Source organism: Lagenorhynchus albirostris, chromosome 21, assembly GCF_949774975.1.
Source record: "Lagenorhynchus albirostris chromosome 21, mLagAlb1.1, whole genome shotgun sequence".
Lineage (NCBI taxonomy): Eukaryota > Metazoa > Chordata > Mammalia > Artiodactyla > Delphinidae > Lagenorhynchus > Lagenorhynchus albirostris.
In genome coordinates this window covers 34,911,099-34,934,977 of record NC_083115.1, presented here as the reverse complement: position 1 = coordinate 34,934,977, position 23,879 = coordinate 34,911,099, and the positions used below count along the sequence as shown (strand labels likewise).

The 23,879-nt window shown below is 39.8% G+C and overlaps 1 protein-coding gene across 1 annotated transcript in view; it reads right to left on the bottom strand.

Moving 5' to 3' along the window:
- Positions 1-23,879, bottom strand: part of TENM3 (teneurin transmembrane protein 3) — a 694,478-nt gene that overhangs the window by 79,503 nt on the left and 591,096 nt on the right. Inside the window, exon 13 of the mRNA XM_060136352.1 lies at positions 1,915-1,941. Within this exon, the coding sequence (XP_059992335.1) occupies positions 1,915-1,941 (27 nt within the window). The remainder of the gene's footprint in view (positions 1-1,914; positions 1,942-23,879) is intronic.

The window sequence follows — 23,879 nt, the reverse complement described above, 5'->3', positions numbered from 1 at the left end:
ATTAATGACTATACTTTATGCCGAGAATACATTCCTTTTCACAGAATAAGCAAAGCCCAGGAAATAGTGAAGCAGCTTAGCATCTATTCTAACAAACATTAGGATTCAGGCTGCATACGGATGGGATAGGACCGACAGGATTTCCAACCGAATGTAATAGCTGTGCATATTTGATTACTTAGGACGGACAAAATGAAATACCATAAGGACCACAGTAAAACATCGATAGACCGAACAAAAACACGGTAGTCACGTGCTTCAAGACAGAGCGCGAAGAGTGATAGTTTGTGACAATCTCCCTAAAGCTTTTATGCTGTTACCTTTATATCCTATCTTGTCTGCTTTTATGGGCAAGGAGGGAAAATTTGGGAAACAATGAAAATAATTTAATATATCCAAAATCTATAATTGTTTCAGCCTAACATGACATTAAAAAAAAAAATCCTGCCACTTCCTACAGATGATAACTGGCATGCAGCCAACATGATCTGTTTATGAGGATGACACTTGGGTAGATTCCGGTGCTCTTGTCTATGAGCGTGACACGACACTGACAGAAACGAGGATATAAATGCTCTAAAATGGCAAGAATAATTGGCTATTAATCAGATCTCTTTGGAAAGAATTACTTATAATTTGGTATAAAATATATATTAGTAAAAACAGTACTTGCTCTGGCAGGTGGAGTTTGTTCTACAGCTTCTTATAATTAGAATGCTACTCTTGTTTCGGTGACAAAGTTTAAGGGAACAATCCGTTTAAGGATGTTTATTTTAAGTCTGTATTAAAAGAATTATTCATATCTTGGCTTCCCCTCCTTCACTGTGGAACTTGAAACGAAAAGATCTCAAAGAGACCTTCTGTCTCTGAAGATTAGAGTTAACAGAAAGAAGACTATTTTGACAGTCTCTTGTGGCTGGGTATGATGAAATTACACTTATGGATGCCATCAGGGCAGGAGATTAATTTTGCTGCTTCTTTTCCTTCAGACAATCACCATCTGTATTTACGGATTAGTCACCTAAAAGGTGAATTTTCCTTACGGATGCTTCTGTTTTGTTTTTAATGAAAAAAAAAATAAGGGGTTTAACTGCCCCACTGACAAAGATGTGCAGCAGCTGACTGCCTGCACACAAGGAGTTATTACATGAAAGCCTGGATATTGTCATGAATATTTTCATATTCTAATGAAAAGCACAAACAAGGAATAAAAAAATAGGTAATCTGAGGAGCAAGGGAAAGGGAATTTTCTCTTCTGAAAAATATGGTTTTCACTTATTTCTATGATAACTGAAGACAAAGAATCTGCTGTTTTCTGCTGAGTGGTGTTATCATTTGTTTTCTAGAATGCACAGTATTTTGTAGTTGTTTTAGAAAATCACAAAACATAAATTATGATATCACATATATTTCAAAACACTGAGAAAAAGCCAAAGAAGTTTCCATATGAGGATAAATGAGATTTCTCTCAACATATGTTAACCAGAATCTTCTTCAGATTGACAATTTCTTATTCTGTGATAAGAGTGAGCGTTCATGATTCTTTGATTTAGAATTTAAAGCTTATGAGCTGAATTGCCAACAATGAAGATCTTAAAGCCAAAAAAAAAAAAACCAGAAAACAAAACAAAAAAAACAAAAAAAACAAAAAACAGCAAATTACTGTTATCTTCAGTTTTTGGTTCCAGTGAAAACTAATGTTTTTACATAGGATGAAATCTGCAATAACCCAAACTTATAAAAATGAGACACAGACATTCAAGTGTCAATACTTTAAATCCAAAGGATTTCACATAATGTAAGCCTGATTTATAATTTACAAAAATATGCATGAAAACAGTCTATTTTCATACCTAGTGCAAGCTAATACGCGGTTATATAGAGATATATCAACAAAGAGCAAGTATACAGTACCTTTAACTATCTTATCCAAATAGTGAGCTTGAGAAATTAAAAAGGAAAAAAGAACAGACAGACATTTCAGAAGTGTCACATGGGACAAGGAAATTTTCAGAATTTACATGCAAATTGAGTAGCTGCAGCTGACATAAGACTCCCATTACATGACAGAGATGCACTTCATATCTTCTAAAAATGCAATATATTCACGTTTTAGAAAATGTAGTCACGATTCCAGGATATGCTCAGCATTTTCAGGAAAAGTATGCAGGTAAACTAACACTCCCTTTCCCAGATTATTTGGAATGGACCCACCCTGATCCTTCCCGAGATTATACGAAAGCATAGCTAAGTAGAACAAACGGAATCAATTCTTTATTACTAAACAATTTTGGAAATTTACAACTATGAGATCTACAAATAATCAACGTTTTTTTGGGGGGAGGTGAGAAAATAATTCTCTTTTTTTCAGTTTGTTTTTAACAAAGTAGTTTCATAAGGGTCACACAGTGGAAGGGCGGAAAGAACACGCCGAAGGCCCAGAGGAGCCATCTATGTATGTTCGGATGCTTTCTTCAATCTGCAAGATAAACCCACAGAAATTCTGCTTCAGTCACCGTCTCTCTTGAGTTACTTGCATATTTACAAATAATCAAACTTGGTTAATAAAGAAGAAAAAATAAAGAAGGAAACTGAGAGTCCTTGAGCAAATTTAACATGGTGTTATGAAAAAGGCATGTGTAAGTTCTGTAGAATATGATTACCCAGTAGCCCTTGACTACATGTCAGATGCACAGTGACGTATCACGTACACAGTCCATTAAGAAGTACGGACTGAGATCTTGTTTCTTTTCAGGATTCATACAGGAATAGGCTCTGCTTCTCACAAAAGCTTTGCCGGAACAGTCAGGATGAAGACCGAAGTCTTTTACTGCACCTGTCCATTTAATCTTTCATGAGCTTACAGTTAGCCTACACCTTTCCTCTTGCACAGAGGCGTAAATATCCCTCTCCGTTCACTCAGTGGAGAGACCTAATATATTCTTAATAAGCCGCAAAGCTTCTTGCTTTGCCAAGATTCATACATCCTTAATGGTCTAAAATTGCTTTTCAAAGATGCTTATGTTGATTATTTTTCATTACTGACATATGCAAGTGGTCGCAGAACTTTTAACAGGATGATTTAAACTATAACTTTCAGTTGAGCTACTCAAGTCTGGTAGTTCTGTCACGTGTGTAAACAAGACCATAAATGGTTTAGACCCATCTGTACCGTGTATATAAAAGGATGCCTCACTCTGCCACAGGATTCCATCAGAGGCTTCTGAACTGCATATAAAAATAAGCATGTTTATGGCTAACTGACAATATATCGCAGGAGAAATTAAGGGGGAGGAGAAACAGTGTCAGGCGCTAGTCTGAAATTACAATTTCATAAAAATAATTCTTTTCAAACATTAAAATAAAAATGTATTACTGTATAACATCATTCATATACTTTCTTAATAATTCCTTCCAAGCATTATATAATCCAGTAGTCCCATAAGAGCTCATTTAATATGGAGGATGAACACAGTGCCTTTAAACACAGTGGAGTTTCTGGTTCAGCTAGGGTAGTACTTCTGAGGGAATTCTTAGTTTATGAAAATTAATAACACTGATCAGAGTTGGAGTATAAGCCTTTGGCTTTTACATCTGGTCCACTTCAGTTAACACAATCAAAGTAAGGAATGTAATTAATTCTGATCTGGATTAGTAGTTTTAAAGGAGGAATAAATTAGAATCCAGCCAATCCCATTATTTCAGCAAACAGAATCAATTATGCAAAACAGTGGATTATGGGTAAAGGTAGGTTTGCCATTGGGCCAAGAGAATATCGAAAGTGGAGCTGAAATTAGAAAACATTTAAAGTATACAGCAGGTCAAATTTTACATAAGCTTTACATATTAAAACTATTTAAAACACGTTTTGCAAAAAGTTGTAAAACTAACCATAAGAAAAATATCTGTACTGAAGAAAAAAATACAAAGATGTGTCATTTGCATTTTATATCATAGGGAATAGTTGAGGCTGATAGCTTAAGAGTAAGAGAGAAGGGGGGGAAAACCACCACCTATATTTTGGCCGCATAGAGTAAAATTTCCGACAATACCACAGAAGCCTGGCTCTAAATAATGAAGAAGTTAAAAGAAGATGTCCATATATGAGGTTCAAATAATTATTAAAGATAATAACTGCAACAATAAAAACATCATTATATAAGCCACTACAGGAAATCATCAGAAAAATGCAGGTATGTTGTAAAAAGCCATTAGCAACAATAATTGTAAAAAATAATACAGTATATTTAAAAAATTAATACACTTATCAATTGCTGAAATGCAAATTAAGTTGTAAAAAAAATCACTTTGAAAATGAACAACCGTGTTCTGACACTAAAGGAAAGTCGTTCCTATTAGATCTACGAAGAAGTTTTAAATTTGTTTTATAGAAGAAAACTCTTATAAATATGAGCTCGAGACATATAAAATGGAGCCCTTCAAAAACTGTTCTCCAGTAAAATGCTGTATTCATAAAACACTTTCCCTGGAGTTTCAATTATTGATCTTTTTTTTTTTAAACATCTTTATTGGAGCATAATTTCTTTACAATGGTGTGTTAGTTTCTGCTGTATAACAAAGTGAATCAGCTATACACATACATACATCCCCATATCTCCTCCCTCTTGCTTATTTATCTTTTAAGAAGACCCCTGTGGGGTACAGGAGGTGAGTGTTACCGTGTTTCCTATAACATAGTGGTTTTTAATCTTTCTGGGGTCTCAGATCTCCGAGACAAGTGGTGAGACTTACGGATTCTCTGCGCTCGCCCCCGAAAAACATGCACACACGCTCATAAGTGCCGCTTACGATTCTAGCATTTCAGGAGCTCTGGTTCCGTAACTTGCAGATTACAAACACCTGGCTGATATACTGTTGAGTCCCAGATTTCTAGCTCTAAGTGCTTTATATCATTCTCTCATTTAATCTTCACCACAACCCTACGATGTAAATACAGTTACACAGTAAATACAGATGAAGAAAGGAGGAGAGAGGCAGTTTGTACAAGGTCACGGGCTAGCTGTCTAGGCTGTCTGGCTCTGGAGCCTGCTCTTAACCACTATGTCATAATGCCTCTTCTTAGACATTTAGAAACAAACAAAAATTTTTTCTTTAGTAGAAGAAATGAATGAAAGAATCTCAGAAGTACTGTGCAATCTTTCCTGACCTAACATGAATCTCAGCAGATGCTTGTTCCCAAAAGCCATAGGGCAGCACCACCATCTTTTGACGCCTTCTACAGGCCTCCTTGGGAAAGTGCCAGGTGGATCCACCTTACGTGGCAGAAGGCAGACGAGTGTCTTCAAATGCCAGGGCTCATCCGATACACAGTCATCCCGGAACATAACGGATGAAACACCTGTACCAGTTTCGAGCCCATGCACCGCAAGTCCTCGGTCTAATTGCCGGTACAGGTGGGCAAAGGCTCAGTGAAATCTGAGATGTGGGAGAAAGGTCTGGCTCCTCAAAAGAATTTTTATTCTATGATTAGCTCATAAACCTCCAATATCACCAGAGCAAATGACTAGTACTGTATCCTCTTCACACACTCCCCTCTAGGTGCTTCTTTTTAAAAAGAATTCTTTCTCTTTTCAAGGCCCCTGTTTACCATACTTCCCCCCCTTTACTTTTGGGGAAGATGCGTGGGGATGAACACAAATTGATTTACTCTTGTCTGTGCGGCGTAGTAAAGGACACGGATTCCACAGCCCCCCGGGAAGGAGCTGGCTCATAGCTCGTCTTCTCGTACCATTTTCGTTCCCAGTGTGGAGTAGGGAGGAACAGCATCTTTTTGGAAATTCTACCTACATGCTGTGGCCTCATCTGTTTATCCATCAAAATTATGGGCAGCCCTGCTCCCTCCGTTTCCTCTAGTTAACTGATTCTTCCCGTTCTTCCCCCTGAATACGTCTCGTGGATGAAGTCTAGGACTATAAACACCAGGGTAAATGTAAAATGAGAAGAGAAAAAAATCCAGAACTAGCCGTGATCGATTCACTTCCGCTAAGAGATTCCAGGAAAACGCAAGGCTTTAACAATATACAGACGTAGGAGACTTCATGTGTAAATCTTCCCCATTAGAAATGCAAACTCTATGGCCACGCTGATCACTGTATTCCCCTCTCCCAGCTCATAAGGGATTCTTAATACCTGCTGAAGAAAATGATTCAATGTACTTATCATGGTGGTCCTACTGAAACGGAGCAGGACCCTATAGCCCTCGTCCCCAGGTCCTCAGCCCGCCTTTTGTCTGCGGAAAAACTTTAGCCAAAGAATAAGTTTAATCAGAGAAGTGAGAAAACGCAGAAACAGAGGAAAACAGTCAGAGGAGACCAAATAATAGGAGTTTGGTCATTCAGCACAGTCAAGGACCTTCAGCTCCTCAAGGGCTCAGATCATAGTCTGAGCCGTGTCCCATGAGCTGCCCTGTAGATACAAACACCCTCCACGAGCTGGAGGAGGACGGCTACAGGATGACCAAACTGAGGCCACGACATAAGCTACTCCACCTCACACAATTCCGAGAGCTGGCCTCAAAGCAATGGGAACAAACCCTGGAACTAAAGATCAACTGTACTTAAAACAAGCAAGGTGACGCCGATGAGACCATCACATTCCTGATTTCAAGGCGACTGTCAGAGCTGACCGCGCTGTTCTGCCCCCGCCCTCCACCTGTACAGCCCTGAAACTGCCCTTTAAAAGCCCCTGTCCTCTGAACAGCAATCGGGCGTTGGTTCTCAGACAGGAGTCCACCCTCTCCTCTGGTTGCCGGCCTCCGAAACAAAGCAACGTTTCCTTTCCTACCAACACTTGTCTCAAGAATTGGCTTTCGAGTGGCGGGCAGCTGGACCCGGGTTCGGTAACACTATGTCCTACATGTGTTTGCAGCTCCTGGAGCTACGAATAACAGAGAGGCTACCTTGTGGGAAAGAAGCATATGTGAGCAATACCTCATTTACAATATCCTTCCCTCGCCTTCACCCATCTGTTCCTCTCCCCCTGCCCGACCGATCTACCCTAATCATATACAGCGGTACTAACAGTCACTAGCCTTTACTGACTGTTGCTATGTGCTGAAAACTATGCCAAGCATTTTATACGCACTGGCTCATTTAATTTTCGCCACTCTACGGGGCAATAGGCACTTTTATTATCTTCCCTACTTCACAAATGAAGAAGCTGAGGCACAGGGAGTTACATAACCTCCTCAAGTGGCCAAAATTCCAACCAGGTGGTCTGAGACCAAAGTCCATACACTTAATAAACAGGCTCTACGTACAACTCAGCAGAAGCAGAACTGCGTACCTGGGTAAGATAGACGAGAAACATACCTGTTTTTTGATTGGTCAATGAATTTACCTGAATGAGAAAATAAGATCAAAAAAATGTGGAAATCCTTATTTCAACATTGACAATTAAAGAGAGAAACTGGGAAGTAAGATTAAAATCCAAACAACTTGAAGTATTAATCTGTGGACACAGCCTCATAAAGGAGGGTACTTTATGTACTTAAGAAATCTTTATAATGAGAACTGCTGTAACTTGTTCTAAAAGTCCCAAGTTTGGAAAACCGATCAGCAGGATATTAAAACTGAGGGATAAAACCAGGAAAAATTAAAACAAGTGAGTTTGAAAAATCAAAGACCAGAATCATTTCAGCTGATGTCTGTTGTATAAGAAATATTTGCTGAGTGACAGTTCCAAAGAAGGCTGCTCCTTTAAAAAAGAGGTCAGAACAGTATATGTGCCTGTCTGGGGGAGAAACTGGGGTATTGGAGGTCTTCACAGAATAAGATTAGTTCCCACTTTGCTTTCCTTTCACTGTCAAACCGATTCTTCAAAACACAGAGAAGAAACAAAGGCAAACCAAGTTGGTTATATCTACGTTAGGCAGCTCACAAGGGAAAATATGCCAACAGTTTGACTGTGTGTACACAGTTGCTGACGTGTGTAGTTGTGATCTATTCACACTGTTTCTGCTGTCAACAATGTGCTTGGTTGGAGCGCATTAAATAGGACAGTATTTTCACTGCGCTATTGAATTCACTCTTGGGGATATCCTAGACACAGGCAAAGAACACAGAATCTAGAACGCTAGAAATATTTCTCAGTTTAATTACTGCACGAAGATCTCAGGGGCCCATCTCCAAAAGAGGATAATTCAATCAGATGAGTCCATAATAAAATACAGACATATCCTTCACCACGGTGAACACTGCAGAGTCCTCAGAGTCGAGGACAAGTTTTTATTTAGCATTGTGTGTTTCGTAATACTTTATCATACAGACTTAAAAATGATTCACGTTAGTATCTCATTAAAGTTATAAGTAGGTATCTTTCTTAGATTATTCATGTACCAATTTCTGTAGGATGACAGAAAAGCTACGGTCTGCAAATAAGTACATATTAAATCCATTTATTCCAATCAGCAACTGTTTAAATCAGTGTGCAAGCCACATACCCATTGATTTGATGTTCCTTAACTGATATGCACTGTACTGTTTTACTACTGACTACCCTGTCATAAAGGATTATGACACCGACACAATTTCAAACCCTGTAAAACAATTTACTCAGGCCCCTTAAAAATATGTCCTCTCTCACCACAGAATTCTCATTCTAAGATTAGATAAAACACTGCAAATATTTTATCCTATTTAGGGGGGTCAATTAATTTGAAATATAACAACTAGCAAGTGAGTTTTAACAACTAGGTTGTGCCAGTAAAGAAAAACGCTGTATGTGTGTGCATATGTGTGCGTGCGTGTGCATATGTGTGCGTATGCGTGTGCATGTGTGCGTATGCGTGTGCATATGTGTGCGTGTGCATGTGTGCGTGTGCATATGTGTGTGCGTGTGCATATGTGTGCGTGTGTGCGTGTGCGTGTGCATATGTGTGCGTGCGTGTGCATATGTGTGCGTGTGCATGTGTGCGCGTGCGTGTGCATGTGTGTGCGTGCGTGTGCATGTGTGCGTGTGCGTGTGCATATGTGTGCGTGTGCGTGTGCATATGTGTGCGTGTGCATGTGCGTGTGCATATGTGTACGTATGCGTGTGCATATGTGTGCGTGTGCGTATGTGTGCGCATGCGTGTGCATATGTGTGCGTGTGCATATGTGTGCGTATGCGTGTGCATGTGTGCGTATGCATATGTGTGCGTATGCATGTGTGTATGCGTGTGCATATGTGTGTGTGCGTGTGCATATGTGTGCGTATGCGTGTGCATATGTGTGCGTATGCGTGTGCATATGTGTGCGTATGCGTGTGCATATGTGTGTATGCGTGTGTATGTACGAGCACACGCGTGGGCACATGCGTTTGAAAGACCTTTTGTTCCCCTAAAACTGGCAGCACATTTTTGAAAACCTGCTTCAAATAAATTGTTTTTGAAAGTTTGCACATTTTATTATTTTACTAGATTGGAAATTTGGTGAAAAAATTATCTGTACAATACATTGCTTCTCGCATGCACCTACCCAGGCAAAATACCATACTTCAGTTTGGAACACTATTTATGCCAGGACATTCCAAAAGAGTGAAATAATACTCTTCCTCGTTTAAGTCTTCCCAGAAGAAAAATCTGGGTTCTATGGAAAAGGTGCTTTGAGATAAACCACACTTTTTCAAGTCAGCACTGCTGAAACAGTGCCAGGATAAGCTGCAGAACTTTGTACAGACAACCGGGAGAATTACGTTTGGTGTTTTCTCTCAGTTTAGCATTTCATGCCTCACTGTAGATGACATCTACATAACAGAAGTAACAGTGTAGCAGGCAGAATGCAGACAGCAGGCTCACTGATGCTGGCGTGCACACAGTCTACGAAAGAGATGACTATCGTTTGGCGTGTGATGCACGATTTTTGCGGTAGTCTTTGCACGTGGCGTAATTTCATTTACTGGACCATAACATAAACATGGAGTGGCACATGTCTCCTTCAGATTTTTACTCGCTTGAGTTCAGTGAATGACGTGAGCAAAACCACATTATCTTATGATTTCCTAAATTAAAAAAAAAATCAGGTATATTTTAGCACCCTGATTTGGGAACTAAGCTATCAGAGACAGTTCTTCACATTAATAAATGAAAATCAGACACAAATATATGTTACACTAAACAAATATTTGGACTTTAACATTCTGGTACAGTGAACTTGGTGACTGCAATTACCAAAGTGGTGTCTGTGTAGTGCTAGCAAGTCTTGTGGCAGGAAACCATGAAAACGATCTATTTGGTCAATATCAAAGAGTGTAATTTCTTGTCTACCATCATTACTTTTGTCTATTCATAACATTTAGTATTTACGAAAACTTATAGAATAAGGCGTGAATAAGTACGTAAAATATACTAGGTCTTTCCGTAGTCAATTTTTAAAAACTTTACCAGGAAAAATAATGAACAAAGTTGAACGATCTGTTTAACTTACTGAAGATAAAACTGTAATTTATTTGGAAAAAACTGTAGGTAAATAGCTCTTTTCAAAGGTGATTTACAGAGAGAGTATTTTTTCTTTATTTGCAGGTGTGAGAGAGTGTGCATAGATGTTTACCACTTGTATCCTGGGTATTAAACTTTTCTGAGACTTTTTTCATGAGCCGATACTGGTTACACAAGTCATCTACTCACTTTGTATGAGTGCTTTTCAGTGGTCAGTGTCTATACATAGTATTCAGTTTACTAAGAAACTGGAAATAAATTTAACTTTTAAAAAGAAGTGTGAAAAAGAAGTGTGAAGTTTTCAATAAGTAGTTTGCAACTTTCTTAAATCCTCTACAGGACAAATTGATTTTCTCTGAACTGTTTTTTTTGTTGCTGCAATTGTTATTGTTATTTTGGCAAGCTATGGATCCTGTTATCAGCTATAATTCAAATTCTCCTGAATAAAAAAGTGACATTTTATTATTGATATATCACTGACATGGTTATTACTGCATCTGTTTCTATGACAATTCAATCGAATGTGACAGGTATGTAGATATTATCTTTATCACAGAACAAAATTTAATTTTCACCTATTCTACTATATACATACATGCTAAAACAATTAAACAGTAATTTAGGAGGCAGCATAGTCTAGTGCTTAAGAGGAGGGGCTCGGGAACGGTTCATGTGGATTTGGGTTCTGGGTCTGTTACTAGCTGTGCATCCACGGAAAAGTTGTAGAACCTCTCTGAGCCTGAGTTCTGTCAATCGAGATTTTAATAGCTTCCACTTGATAAGGCTGTTGTGAAAATTAAGTAAGATAATATATGCAGAGAACTTTGCATTGTGCCTTAGCACATAGTAAACCCTTAAATAACAGGTACTATGAATTAATCTTTTTAATAAAGACAGTTTAAAAAGGACAAAATCATGAAGTCACTGGTATCTTTTACGAGACTATGAAGAAAGAAAGAAATCTGACTTTAAGCAAAGCATCTCTGGGCTGCCAGTGATCTGTTTTCATAAGCCATGGGGTCCACTCTGCCCCAGCGACGCCAGGATGGGCCCTCTATGCTCCACCTGCTTAAGATATACTCCCTTTGACGGGACCCTTCTTCATATGAACGGGCTAGATCCCAAAGTGGAGACAACTCCATTTTTGTGTCAAGAAGTTTTCTTATTCTCTGTCTTGCATAAACCCTGTGCTGGTATAGATGCAAAGTTCCTAATCAAAATGTGATTCAGCTTTTTAGAATAAAGAGCACATCACAACTTGTCCTTATATATTTCGTGTTCCCTCATTAGTGATTTGATTCGAGCAAAGTAAATTAATATTTGTTAAAGGGCTATGTAAATCTTCGTATAATCTGCTCATAAATTCGGAAATACAAGTCACTTTTACAGTAACTACTTGGGAACTAAGACATTTAAATATCTTATTTTACATGCATATCACGATCCTTATCCTGCAATTTTGCTGAAAAGTTTTCATTCTGTTTTTCATTATGGAATGTATTGAGCAGACCTAACAGAATATAAATTGCTATAGCCTTTGCAGCACAATGATGTGAGTCTGTGTCACCATTTCTACATACAGGGGAAACCCACCTTCACTTGGCTGAGAAAAATGTTCCCAGTAGCTTGTGGGTGCCTTGCTGGTACGTGCAACCATAATCGCCCACCTAGGCTTTTACTCTGGGGCTTGTACCTACACTGGTCACAGATCAGAGGATAATGCTTTTGGGGGCAGGAAAGAGTTAGGGTTTGTGCAGTAACCACATAGATGGTTTTCTCTTTGCTTTTTATGAGTTATATGGTGATCTTTTCCCTTTGCATACACCAATGTATTGGGAGTGGGTTTCTCACACGCATAATAATCACTACTGGGGACTCATCTTAAAACCCAAGAGTTGAATTGTCTGTGAAAAGCATTATTTTACACTTCACTGTTCACGTCGAGTCTAACTGATGAATACCTAACACCATTAATTCACAATTAGACCACTTATGCTTAACCACACGCTTTCTGTGCATACATATATAAATGTTAATTTTGGATAGAATGATCATCCTTCAGCAGCATAACAATTAAACAGCTGTAACCTGTCTCATGTGTTAAGTGATGGAGCTGCGGGCAAGCTCCAGAAACAGATGGTCTTACCCACCCATGCTTAATGTTAAAGACGTTTTTAAAAAAGAGGTGTTGACAAATCAGAACAAGGAGGCATAGTTTTAATGCAAATCAGTCCATTTGCAATGGAGATTGCCCTAAAAACTAATTTGGTGTATAGGAAAAAATTTAAGCTCTGCTGTTAAAGGAAGACATTATATTCCATTTGGATCTACCAGATTCCCCACCAACGTAATTATTTACTAATTTCATTCAACCAACAGGGTTTAATGGAAAGGCAGCTGGCAAAGTATTCATATTTATGGACCTCCTTTGACTGGTCCTTAATGTATCCAAGGCACATGTCTGTTAAACCCCAGAAATTATGGCCATATTAGAGGCAGCCGTTTTCCAGCTTCACTAAAGAGGCACTCAAAGAAGAGAGGGTCAATGAACCCATCATGGAGAAGAGTAACAGAAAAAAATCAGCTCTAGTCACACCGTAATCTGTGAAAATAATATAGGCCATGGCTTTTGTACGGACCAACACCGTAACTTGTATTTTAAAAACAGGTAGGTGGAAAAGGAATGGTTTGAGATGAAAAGAGGCTATTTTCAACTTGTCACATTCGAGAAATGACACAGAGAAATTCTGCCACTGAAGAATACTAAGGTACCATTGCGGGAAGGAATAATCACATTCCTTGAAATTGTAGGCTTAATTCTTCCGTGCTTACATGAAACTAAATGCAAAGCTCTGATTCTTTATTTACTCCCTTAGGGTAATACGGATCTCTGCAGATGGTGAACATTCCTTAAAATCTACATGAACACTTCACCAGCCGGCTGGGGCTACGGTTACCTGGCTTGAGTTTGGGGAAGAACGTGGCTTATTTATAATCTGGCCCTAGTCGTGGTCCTTCTCTTCCTCACTAATCCTGTGAAATAGCTGATGACATATTATTTTGCACCTGGTTTCACTCCTAAACGCCTTGGACCTAAACTTCTCAATAAAAGGGTTCTGATGAACTTGGCAAGATTTAAAAGGAGCATCTTTCGCCTTTATTTCTGGTTAAATTACACAATATAACCAGTCAATTGAGCTTTCAAACCCCCTCTACACTAGATTTGGTGGAAATTAAGGTCTTAGATGATTTTTAAAAGATGCAAATCAATGAGGTGTTCCAAATTGAAAAAGATACTCTAGTATATTAGTAAAGGAACACAATGGCAGGCTTTTAATAAAACAATACGATATAAATTTGACACATAACTGGCTTTTATTCTGATATCCTATCTCTTCATAAACTTTTTAAACTATGGAATATAACATTTTAATTCAAAGGAACAGATTCAAAAATTTCTTTTGGATAATAATTATAATTTATAAATTGTTTCCCTAAGACACAGAGCACTTACACAGTAACATTTTGAGAGACTTAAAAAAACTAGCTAGAAAACCACTGAATTCATGGTGGGAAATAAACACAAGATAGTAAGAAAGGAAGGAATCAGCTTTATCAAGCCTAAAGAAATCAGGTATATTTCAATGACACCTAAATGATCATAAAACAATACAAATAATCAATATTTTCTTATACTGCTCCCATTGGAGAAAAATGACAGTAGACTTAACCCTCCATTTTCTTTTTTTTTTTCTGAACACATTGCCTCTAAAGCCAGTAGGCCTCACCGTCAGCTGAGCAGGAATAAGGTTAATTTATAGTAGCTCTTGGGACCCAAGTTACACCACAGGAAGCAGACTGGAGGGAAAATTTGTTCACAAATAACCACCACAGGATAGGATCCTTTATCACATGACCGTGAAGTACGTCAAGCATATTTCTTCTAAAGACCTCAAAACTCTCATCCTCATAGGCTATGTGTAAACCACCTAAATGGAAAGATCTAGGTTAAATCGAGACATACTCATCCACGAAACAATTACCTACATGCAGAACTGACTTCTGGAAGTCCTTAAAAAACGTCCCTTTTCTAAAGTATAGAACACGTGTAACATTTCCCAAAATAATGCGACTGTCACTGAAATTTACCTCTCAGTAGCACTCCTGCCACGTGAGAACAGAGTCTCGGCTTCAGGCTGCTGCCTCTCTCTTTAGTAAGGATAAATCAGCATGAAGAACCAGACAGACAGCAGTGGCACTCAAATACCTGATGTCAATAGCTGAAGGTGTTTAGGTACATTTACTCCCATTCTTAGGGTAAAGAAACTGACGCCTAGGGAAATAAATCGTCAACACAATGAAACACATTTATCAGGGCAGCTCTGGGGACTATGGATCTTACTGACGGTCACACAGTCAATAAGGTGCAAAAGTGACGTGAAGATTCTAATTCAGACCCCCCGGCTTGCTTGCTTTGAGATGTAATTCCAACGAGGCTCCTGGGAGGTGGGGCTTGCGCGGGCACAAATTAAGGGATGAGGGGTGCTGCAGAGTTAGGGTTGCAAGGCACCTCCCGGAAAGACGAGTCAAAACTAATAACCACTCTGCAGCTTTAGAGGGTACGGATTGTCAAAGCTAGCAGAGATTCAGAGTGATTCAAAAACTTGGACAGGGCTCCCCTGGTGGCGCAGTGGATAAGAGTCCGCCTGCCAATGCGGGGGACACGGTTTCGATCCCTGGTCCGGGAAGATCCCACATGCCGCGGAGCAACGAAGCCCGTGCGCCACAACTACTGAGCCTGCGCTCTAGAGCCCGCGAGCCACAACTACTGAGCCCATGTGTCACAACTACTGAAGCCTGCACGCCTCGAGTCTGTGCTCCACAGCAAGCCACTGCAATGAGAAGCCCGCACACAGCAATGAAGACCCAACACAGCCAAAAATAAATAATTTATAAAAAACAAAAACACTTGGACATACTGTATTATGGCTTAATATATGATGGAAACAGTCAAATTTACTAAAGCTTCAAATTTAGGCCAGTGGATTTGTTTTTTGTTGGTTGAGTCCTCTCTCTCTCAAAGGTTACTGAACACTGAATGAAATGACTACTTTCGCTTTAAGTACAGATCTGCCATTGTTGGCAATGCTGGGCTGCAGCTAATGGAACCCACAGGCTTCATGTCCTTTGATGCTGAAATTGGTACATGTAAAGAAAAACAAACGAACACAAGCGCAGCCTGAGCTCAGGCTCAGTAGTTGTGGTGCATGGGCTTGGTTGTTCCACGGCCTGTGGGATGTTCCTGGACCAGGGCTCAAACCCGTGTCCTCTGCATTGGCAGGTGGATTTTTAACCACTGCACCACCAGGGAAGTCCCAACACAGCTCTCATTATCCAAACACTTCTTCATAAAAATGAAACTAAATGGAACATGGTGACATTGACTAGTGAAATAAACACTATCTGTGATAGTTTAAAAAATCCTGAAACTCTGTAGAGGGCTGACAACCTAACAAAATAGGGCCTCCATCATTCAGAAAGGCCAGAGAAACTAGTTTTGCATTTTCAGAAGAGAGGAGATTAAGTGACCTCGTTAAAAAAAAAAAAAAACAATTCTGAGGGGATTACAGAGGAGAAAGCACTGTATATAAAACTGTTAACTGAATAAATCAGACTCAAATGAAAAAAATAATATCGAGAAGCCCCAAATGGATGCAAATGTAATCTCAAAGGAAGAAATCGACATCTAAAAATCAGCCTGGTTTTCAGGACATCGGTGATTCTCAATGAGCTCTGAAGGGGGTCTTCCACAGTTCTCTTAGGAATCGCTAGCCTCTCGGTCACGTGAAATTACTTACAATCACTGGGACTGCTGAGCAGGAAGGATCTTAAGAAGTTCTCCTTTTTTGCACACTTCATGGGAGGATTTTTTTGCCTGTCTGGATTTTCATGGCCAACCAAGTCAGCTAAGGGGAATTTCCTCCCACTCAACTCTATGCCTACTGCGTTCTGATGACCCACCTTCCACCCCGTATGACAGATCACGTGGCATCTCTGTCCACAGTAGTGTGGACTTAGTGTGTCGGGAAGTGGAGGGGAGAAGCTGTTCTTGGAACCAGCATGCACTCCTGTTTTCCTGCTGGCTAATTCCGCTGCATTAGGATAAGACTCAGTAGGGAAGAGCCAGCCACAGTAAACTTTTTTATTAATTTCAGTCCAAATACTCTAGCAACGGTAACAATAAGTAGCATCCCTATATGTTTGCTTTGTGCCAGACAGTGTTCCAAGTGCCCTTCTACATGTTTTAGGTCATCAACCCTCTCATCAACTCTAGGAGGTAGGTACTATTTTCATTCCCACTTTGGAGATGGGCAAACTGAGGCACTAAGAGTTTAAGTGATTTTCCCCAAATCACACAGCTGTCAAGTAATAGAGTTTGGAACACAGGTAGATCCAGCTTCTGTGGGGTCTGAAATGATACAAATTGGGGGGGCTCTCTTTAAGAGAAAGAACCCCAAATTATAAATATGAAATTAGGTACAAATTGAGTCATTATTTAGAATGACAAGAAATCACAATAAATTATAGTTTTTAAGCTGATAAACACCACAAACATCAGAAAAAAACTGCAGAACATTTTTTATTATTAAGTGCCTGACATGTCTCTAACAAACACTTTTTTCTATGATTTTTGGGCTACATTTACTTTGCCTCCTTATAAGACAATGGTTTTATACTATTTTGTATAGAGAGACTAGACAGATAATTCAGTCTTTTTTCAATGTGATTGTTTAATATGGTTTTCATTATTGATAATCTAGAAAGTTTCATTTGGCTTCAAAATTTGTTATTAGTAATGTTATGCAAATTTGGGGCATTACTGCCAAATTTGGGAAGACTTTATGGTGTAATAAACTAGGCTTAAATACTCTGTGAAAAGATGTTAAAAAAATTAAAGCAAAAAATAAACAAAATAAACAAAAAATTAAAATTAATTAATTAATTTTTAAAAAACTCTGTGAATTGGTGACATTTATTAGCCACTTTGTTGTGATGGCATCCTAGAATATTATGAGTTTGATAACATCTTCATCAATATCAGTATTTCATGTCACATAAGCCCTGAAGCTTTTCCTGGTATGTTCATATGATTCTGTGGTACACTGGGATGCATGTGACTTCACACACTGATGAGCTCAATTTTGCAGTACTGCTCTAGGTTCATGCCTTAAAGATACAAGAATTCTGATAAATTCCTCAAAAAGAAAGAATCATCAAAAGAGAAAATTAGGGCACGTTTATAACTGTATAAGTTCCATCATCGAATATATTGCTGACGAGAGAAAACTCCCATTTGGATTGGGCATTTTACAACATATCTGACGACAAGAAGAATTTTCCAGAGATGGGCTTCAGTTTCCATACGTTTCAAGGCTTATTTCCGCTCCACTACCTATTTTCCTCTGGTGTGGGGCTCCGTAGTACAAATTCATATCTTCCTATCATCTCTGACCCTGTACTCTGACGTTCACTAGATGAGCCAGTGGGTGGCAGAAACATCTCCGGACGGCTAGCATGAAACAATCACAGATGGCAATGATTTCACACCTCACAAATATATCCAATTAAATGGAAACTAAATGCATCCCCAGGTGAAATTCTCCTTAGCTGAATCCTCAAAGTGCCTACAGCCACTCCAATGACACCCTACACAAGGGAAAGTGTGAGGGAGAGGAGTTGGGAGTGGAAAGAGACAAAGGTCCTAAATGATTTGCAACATATGACCATAGAAATCCATGGTCGCCTTGTAAGATCCTACAAGGGCCCTGTGCAAGTGAGGGGCCCTGATGCTTAAGCTTCACCAGTTTCACAGTAAATATGTCAACGGCGCCATCAGCGACCCAGACCGGTGGCACCAGAGGCCTCTTTCTTAACTGCTGTCGGTACACGACGCTGACAGGTGTGAAGCCAAATGCCTCCTACAGCCATCATTTGCGGGTGTAAGCACCTGTTAAGAGGGGAGTCATAAAGTTTAAAATGGAAGAAGATAGTTTTAGAACCTCCATATTCTATATTATTATGAATATGATTCCCAATTTGAGAACATGACAAAAGTCACGAGTATTGATCTTGTAATCTCTGAAGTATATTATCAGAGAGGTCGTTTTTTTTCAAAAATGCCACCTATTTTTTTAATTTAACCACTAAAATACTATTCTTTCACCATTATCCTGAGATAAGAATTAGAATACCAGGTCTAAGCCATATCCACACTGGTACAGTTCTGATCTCTTTTTTACGCCCATACTGTTTAACTGATGCCTTCCCCAGCGGTGTGTATTTCATTTTCAATTTCTCATCTCCAGCACCCCTAAGCCCAGAGCAACCGTGGTGGTTTTTATTAGAGGTGTGCTGAGTACTATACGTGGAACTTTTGTCTGAACAAACAAAGCATGTCTTCGTGATTATTAATGATCTTGTTTCCCAATGTGCTAAAGAATTAGAATTAAAACAAACAGCCAGTCTTTTGTAGCTTAAAGGAATAAGGATTTCCCCTAGGCCAAATTTCCATTTGAATTACCTGAAAGTATAGGAAAATCAATGTAGCTCAATAAACGACTCTGTGTTTGAGACATAACTAGAAGAAAAATATCACAATAGACTCCACCTGTCTTTCATCACTGTGGTTTTTAAAACCGCCATCCCAAACATATTAACCTCTTGTTAAGCCATAGTCAGTGTGAGACTAGGTCACACTTTATAACAATGAAATGGAAATTACATTAACTCCTTAAAGCAAATTCCTTGGATAGCCATTTTGTTTTACCGTTTAAAAAAAAAAAAAAATTCAGCACCCAAAACGTTGTCTGGGTTACAGTTTGACTCACTTATACTCAACAACAAAATAAAAACTCTAGTGAACACTGCTAGGCACTTTAATAAGTGATTTACATCCTAGCATTTCATTTGATCCTAACAACTCTGACGTACATAATATTTATCTATGAGAAAACATATTCAGAGAGGTTAAATGATTCGCACAGGGTCATACACCAAGTAAATGATGTAGCAAAGATTCAAACTCCAAAAGCTCTTAAACCTGAGATACTCTGCGGATGCAAAGAAGTGAAAAAACACTCCTCTCCTAAAACATTCCTCTAACTAACAGAAAGGAAAAAAACCCAAAAAACAACGCCTCCCAATTCACACCTACATAATTATGCTATTGCGCTAATACTTATTGGAACGGAGACTCGAAAATTCCTTTGGGATCTTGTTCCACCATTTAAATATGTTTCCAACCTAAGCAACTTTTAAACAATGTAAGCCCGGTTTCTCCATTTGTGTCTGTGGGGCAATGGGAAATGCAGATCAGCCTCCAGAAGGGGATTCGCCATCCACAGAGATCTGAGCCTTCCTCACCTTTGTAACAACCCCCGCGTAGATAACAAGCAGCTGTTATCCAATCTCCCCCTTCCCCACCCTTTGGGTCACAGTCTCATCTACGGCCTCCCCTGCTCTCCAATACAAATAGATGCTTGTAGGGGCAACTTTTCTCCAGCAATTGCTAAAAAGAGTATTTCCTGGAGAAGGTACAGGTTACTACTACTCAAAATTTGGTACTTAGGATTTATCATTGCCCAGGATATTTAGTTAGCGTTGCACTTTTACGGATTCTGCCTCCACACATGTGCTCAGTAGAGGCTGGCGTGATATTTATGTTGCTTCTGTGCCCCATTAATTCCAAGCACAGGCCAATCAGATAACTGGCCCCTCTCTTCCTAAGCAAGAAGAAAAGAGAGAGCCAAACCAACTGAGTTGCCTTTGCCTGTTTACAGATTCCGGTTCCAGTTAAATACATTACAAATGGTGAGCTTACTGAATCAGGCCAAGTATCTCCCAGTTCAGAGATCGGACCTGGAACCACCACAGCTCTCACAGTACAGAACTGTTGAAGCTTTTCCATACAGAAATGCCACAGTAACATTCTAATTATGTCAACTATTATTTAGAAACCACTTACTTATATTTAGTATTTTTAAACTAGCTTCTGGATCCTCTAAATGTCCTTACGTCTTTCCGATCTTATGAAGAACAAAGAGCGGAGAATGAGTATGATAATCATTTGGCCAATTACGCATGTTCGCTTACAAAGGATGACATTATGCTACTTGAGCATCTATGCCGGCGCTGTTAGTACTAAACCATGTCAGTAATCATCGCTGGTGCTTATTTCATGTGGCTCAATCATGTAACTTCTCTTTATTAATGAAAGGGTCCAACAGTCCTAAGTGGGTTTTGGGGAGGAAGGGAGAAATATTCATTTTAATCATAGTATTGCTACAAGTGGATTTCCCTTTGTTTCATTTTTATCTGTATACATCACTAGTCAAAGTCTAACTCAAGAAAAAAGAAGGACTTGGGACAACAAACCTGAGGACGAATATGCCGAATTCGCTGAATACATGATTCATAAGGAGAGGAAAGTACAAACACGCTCATAAAAATATCAGGATGGAATCCCTTCAGGTAGTTGGGTGCTCAGTGAATACTCTAAACTCATAACCTATTTTACTCTCAAAATGCCTATGGTTTTATGAAAGCATGAAAACTTTATGAAGACAGTAAGATGACTAATGAAGAATATTCTTTGCTTTCTATTGGGAACTTTTGTTTGCTTCTAACTGTTTAATTTCTCCTCCATCTCTCTTCCAATTAACCTCCCTGTTTGTATTCAATGAGACGGCACATAATATGGAGAAGGGACAAAAAATCTTGCTGATTTACCAGCGTCCTTTCATAAAGTGAAAGCTCCTTCCAGCCAGATGCCTAACTGTTGAAATTGAGACGAAATGAACAGAACAGGAACTCTCCTGAAGGAGAAAATATACTGTAGTTTCCTGCGCTGTTTAATCAGTGGCTCACAAAGGCCTCCTTTTAAAGGACCCCTGAGACTTCACTGTGGACATACACACAGGTAGGAAGTAGACAGGGAAAGGCAACTGGATCTTCGTATGCAAAAACTTGGAATAACTACTTCTGAGAGTACAAAAGAGCAAAACAATGATTTAAAGGTTCTCTACATCTTTTAAACGGTTCACTTCAAAGATTCATTTTTAAATGACACAGGTCCTTTACTTCCACGCTGTTACTCATACAGAGTATAAAAGCAACAAAATAAAACAAAACAATAGAAAACGGAATTATTAACAACCACAGCAAGACACGTTAAATTATAACAAAAGGACCTGCGCCTAGCAAAAACCCCGTTTGTTCCTAGACAACTGGAAAGTTGTTCAAGAACAGCTCCTCCATGGGAAATTAACCATGTAATATGACCAAGGCCAATGAGGACACCCAGAGAATGATTTGTTTGGTGACTGCTGGTTGGCAAGTTAAATCTGCTCGTGGATAACTTTACAGTACACCTCCTCGTTTTCCAAGCTATATATACAAGTGTGGGTTGTACTTCCCAGGCTACAAATAGTCAAATATATAACATTTTCCCTCTAGCTAGAATCAGTTCACTTAGGATGAGGGGGGTGCTGGGGTCATGAACAACGATGGTGTATGTTTAGAGGTATGTTGTTCCTGCCCCGCCTCTCGTGTGCGTGCACTCTGGGATTGCAGCATGATGCTGTTTGGTCACAGGGATATTACATTGCCCTCTGCATGTCCACAGAAAATACGCAAATCGTGACTGTCAACCTTTTTCCGCCTTACCGTAGCAGCTCCCAAGTGCGGCTCACGTGAACAACAGGCAGTCACTGCACTGCCCTGCGGAGCTTCCCTTAAAGAGCAGAGGAGGGGAAGCCACATCCGGGCCAGCTGCTGGGGATGAGCACTTTGCAGTTTACCCCAGTAGGACTACAAGCTCCCCAGTTGCTGGCAGTAGCTCACCTTCAACAGGTGACACCGTAGGTATGATTCGCAGGTAAGAGTTAAGATAAAGGCCTGATCTTCAGACGTCTGCAGGGCTGGCCCTTGGCCAGCATCTGGAAAGGTGGAGTTCCCTACACTGATGAGGTTATTTTGCGCACCTGCAGCACTGAACATCTGCTCTTCTTTGGAGAGCCTGGAATTTTCATGGCTGTGGCTGACACAGGCTACCTCGCTGAGCAGCCCCAATAAAACCCTTTTAACTCTCAACCTCAAATGGGCGGAAACACTGCACATATGTTGCTGCATTTCCCTGCTGGAGAAAGGGGCATGGTTCTTGTGACCTCTCCTGGTGGGAGACAAGGAGCCTGGAAAACCTGGATGTGGATTCCTGCAGACACCACCTGATGAGTTTTTCCCCTTTCTGGAAACGTCTATAGCCCTGAGCACAACTGTGCCGAGAGGGCCCTTCCAGCGGATCACCACATGTCGGTGAGGGTGTGGGGGGGTGATAGTGGGACCCCTGAAACAGATGATTTGAAAAGAGCCTTCCTGGAAATTCTGCAGAGATGCCATTTGTGACAGCTTATAAAATGTAAGTGATTTCAATTTTCCTGTGAAAAAAAATCTTGGCTAACCAATGCGTTTTTTTTTTTTAAAGTGAAGTACATAAACTTAGAGATGCCTTGGAAGAAGAAATCCTTCAGTACATCAAGACGCCACCAACAGCTCTGTCCAATCTTACCCTACAGACATAAATGTGGAGAAAAACCATTCCTCAAATTATGAGATTTTTGTAGGACTGTGCCATTTCTAATTAATATTGTACATTTTCACTGAAGTGAGGTAGCACTGTATTACTTACTTTTGTTGTATTTTCTTTAAATAGACGTTTTCATTTCAGTGACTCAAACGGTGAAAGCAAAGGCACTGAAGACCTTGAAAATATGGAACTAGTATGTATGTTCCGGGTGCTTCTGTATCCAGGCGAAATACCATTTATATACTAAGAGTTTGATCTTAAACACCTATTTGTCTTATTTAACCGACAGACGTGCTAGAACATCACCGTATTTTAAGAAGTGTTAAGCATATAAAACTGTTGTGGAAAAGCTAGATGGGTGTATTTTATTCTGCTTTCTTCCTCATGGTGCTACAGGATAAAGTCATAAAGACTCCAGCCTCCTTTCAGAGACGCAAATAGATGGACAGGTGCTAAGACGTGTGATTCTGGAATCTACAGGAGCCCCAAAGGCTACATACTGGGAATCTCTTTCTTCAAGTAAAGAATACTGCCGTTACACGGCGAAATCTGCCTTACGCGAGCCAGTCTCGGCGGCCGTCCCCCAGCACCATGCACGGAACATTCTTACACTCGGTACTTGAGACAGCGGCTCTAAAAAGAACTGGGCTGCCGTTGGGACCTGAGACCCTTCCCTAGCGGCCACTCCTTCTGAACACAGGACAGGAAAAGCTAACGGGTGGGGGGAGGAGCTTTCCCGAGGTGAGAAGCAGGCCCTGGGGGCGGGGCGGGGCGGGGCGGGGCGGGGCGCGGCCGGCGTAC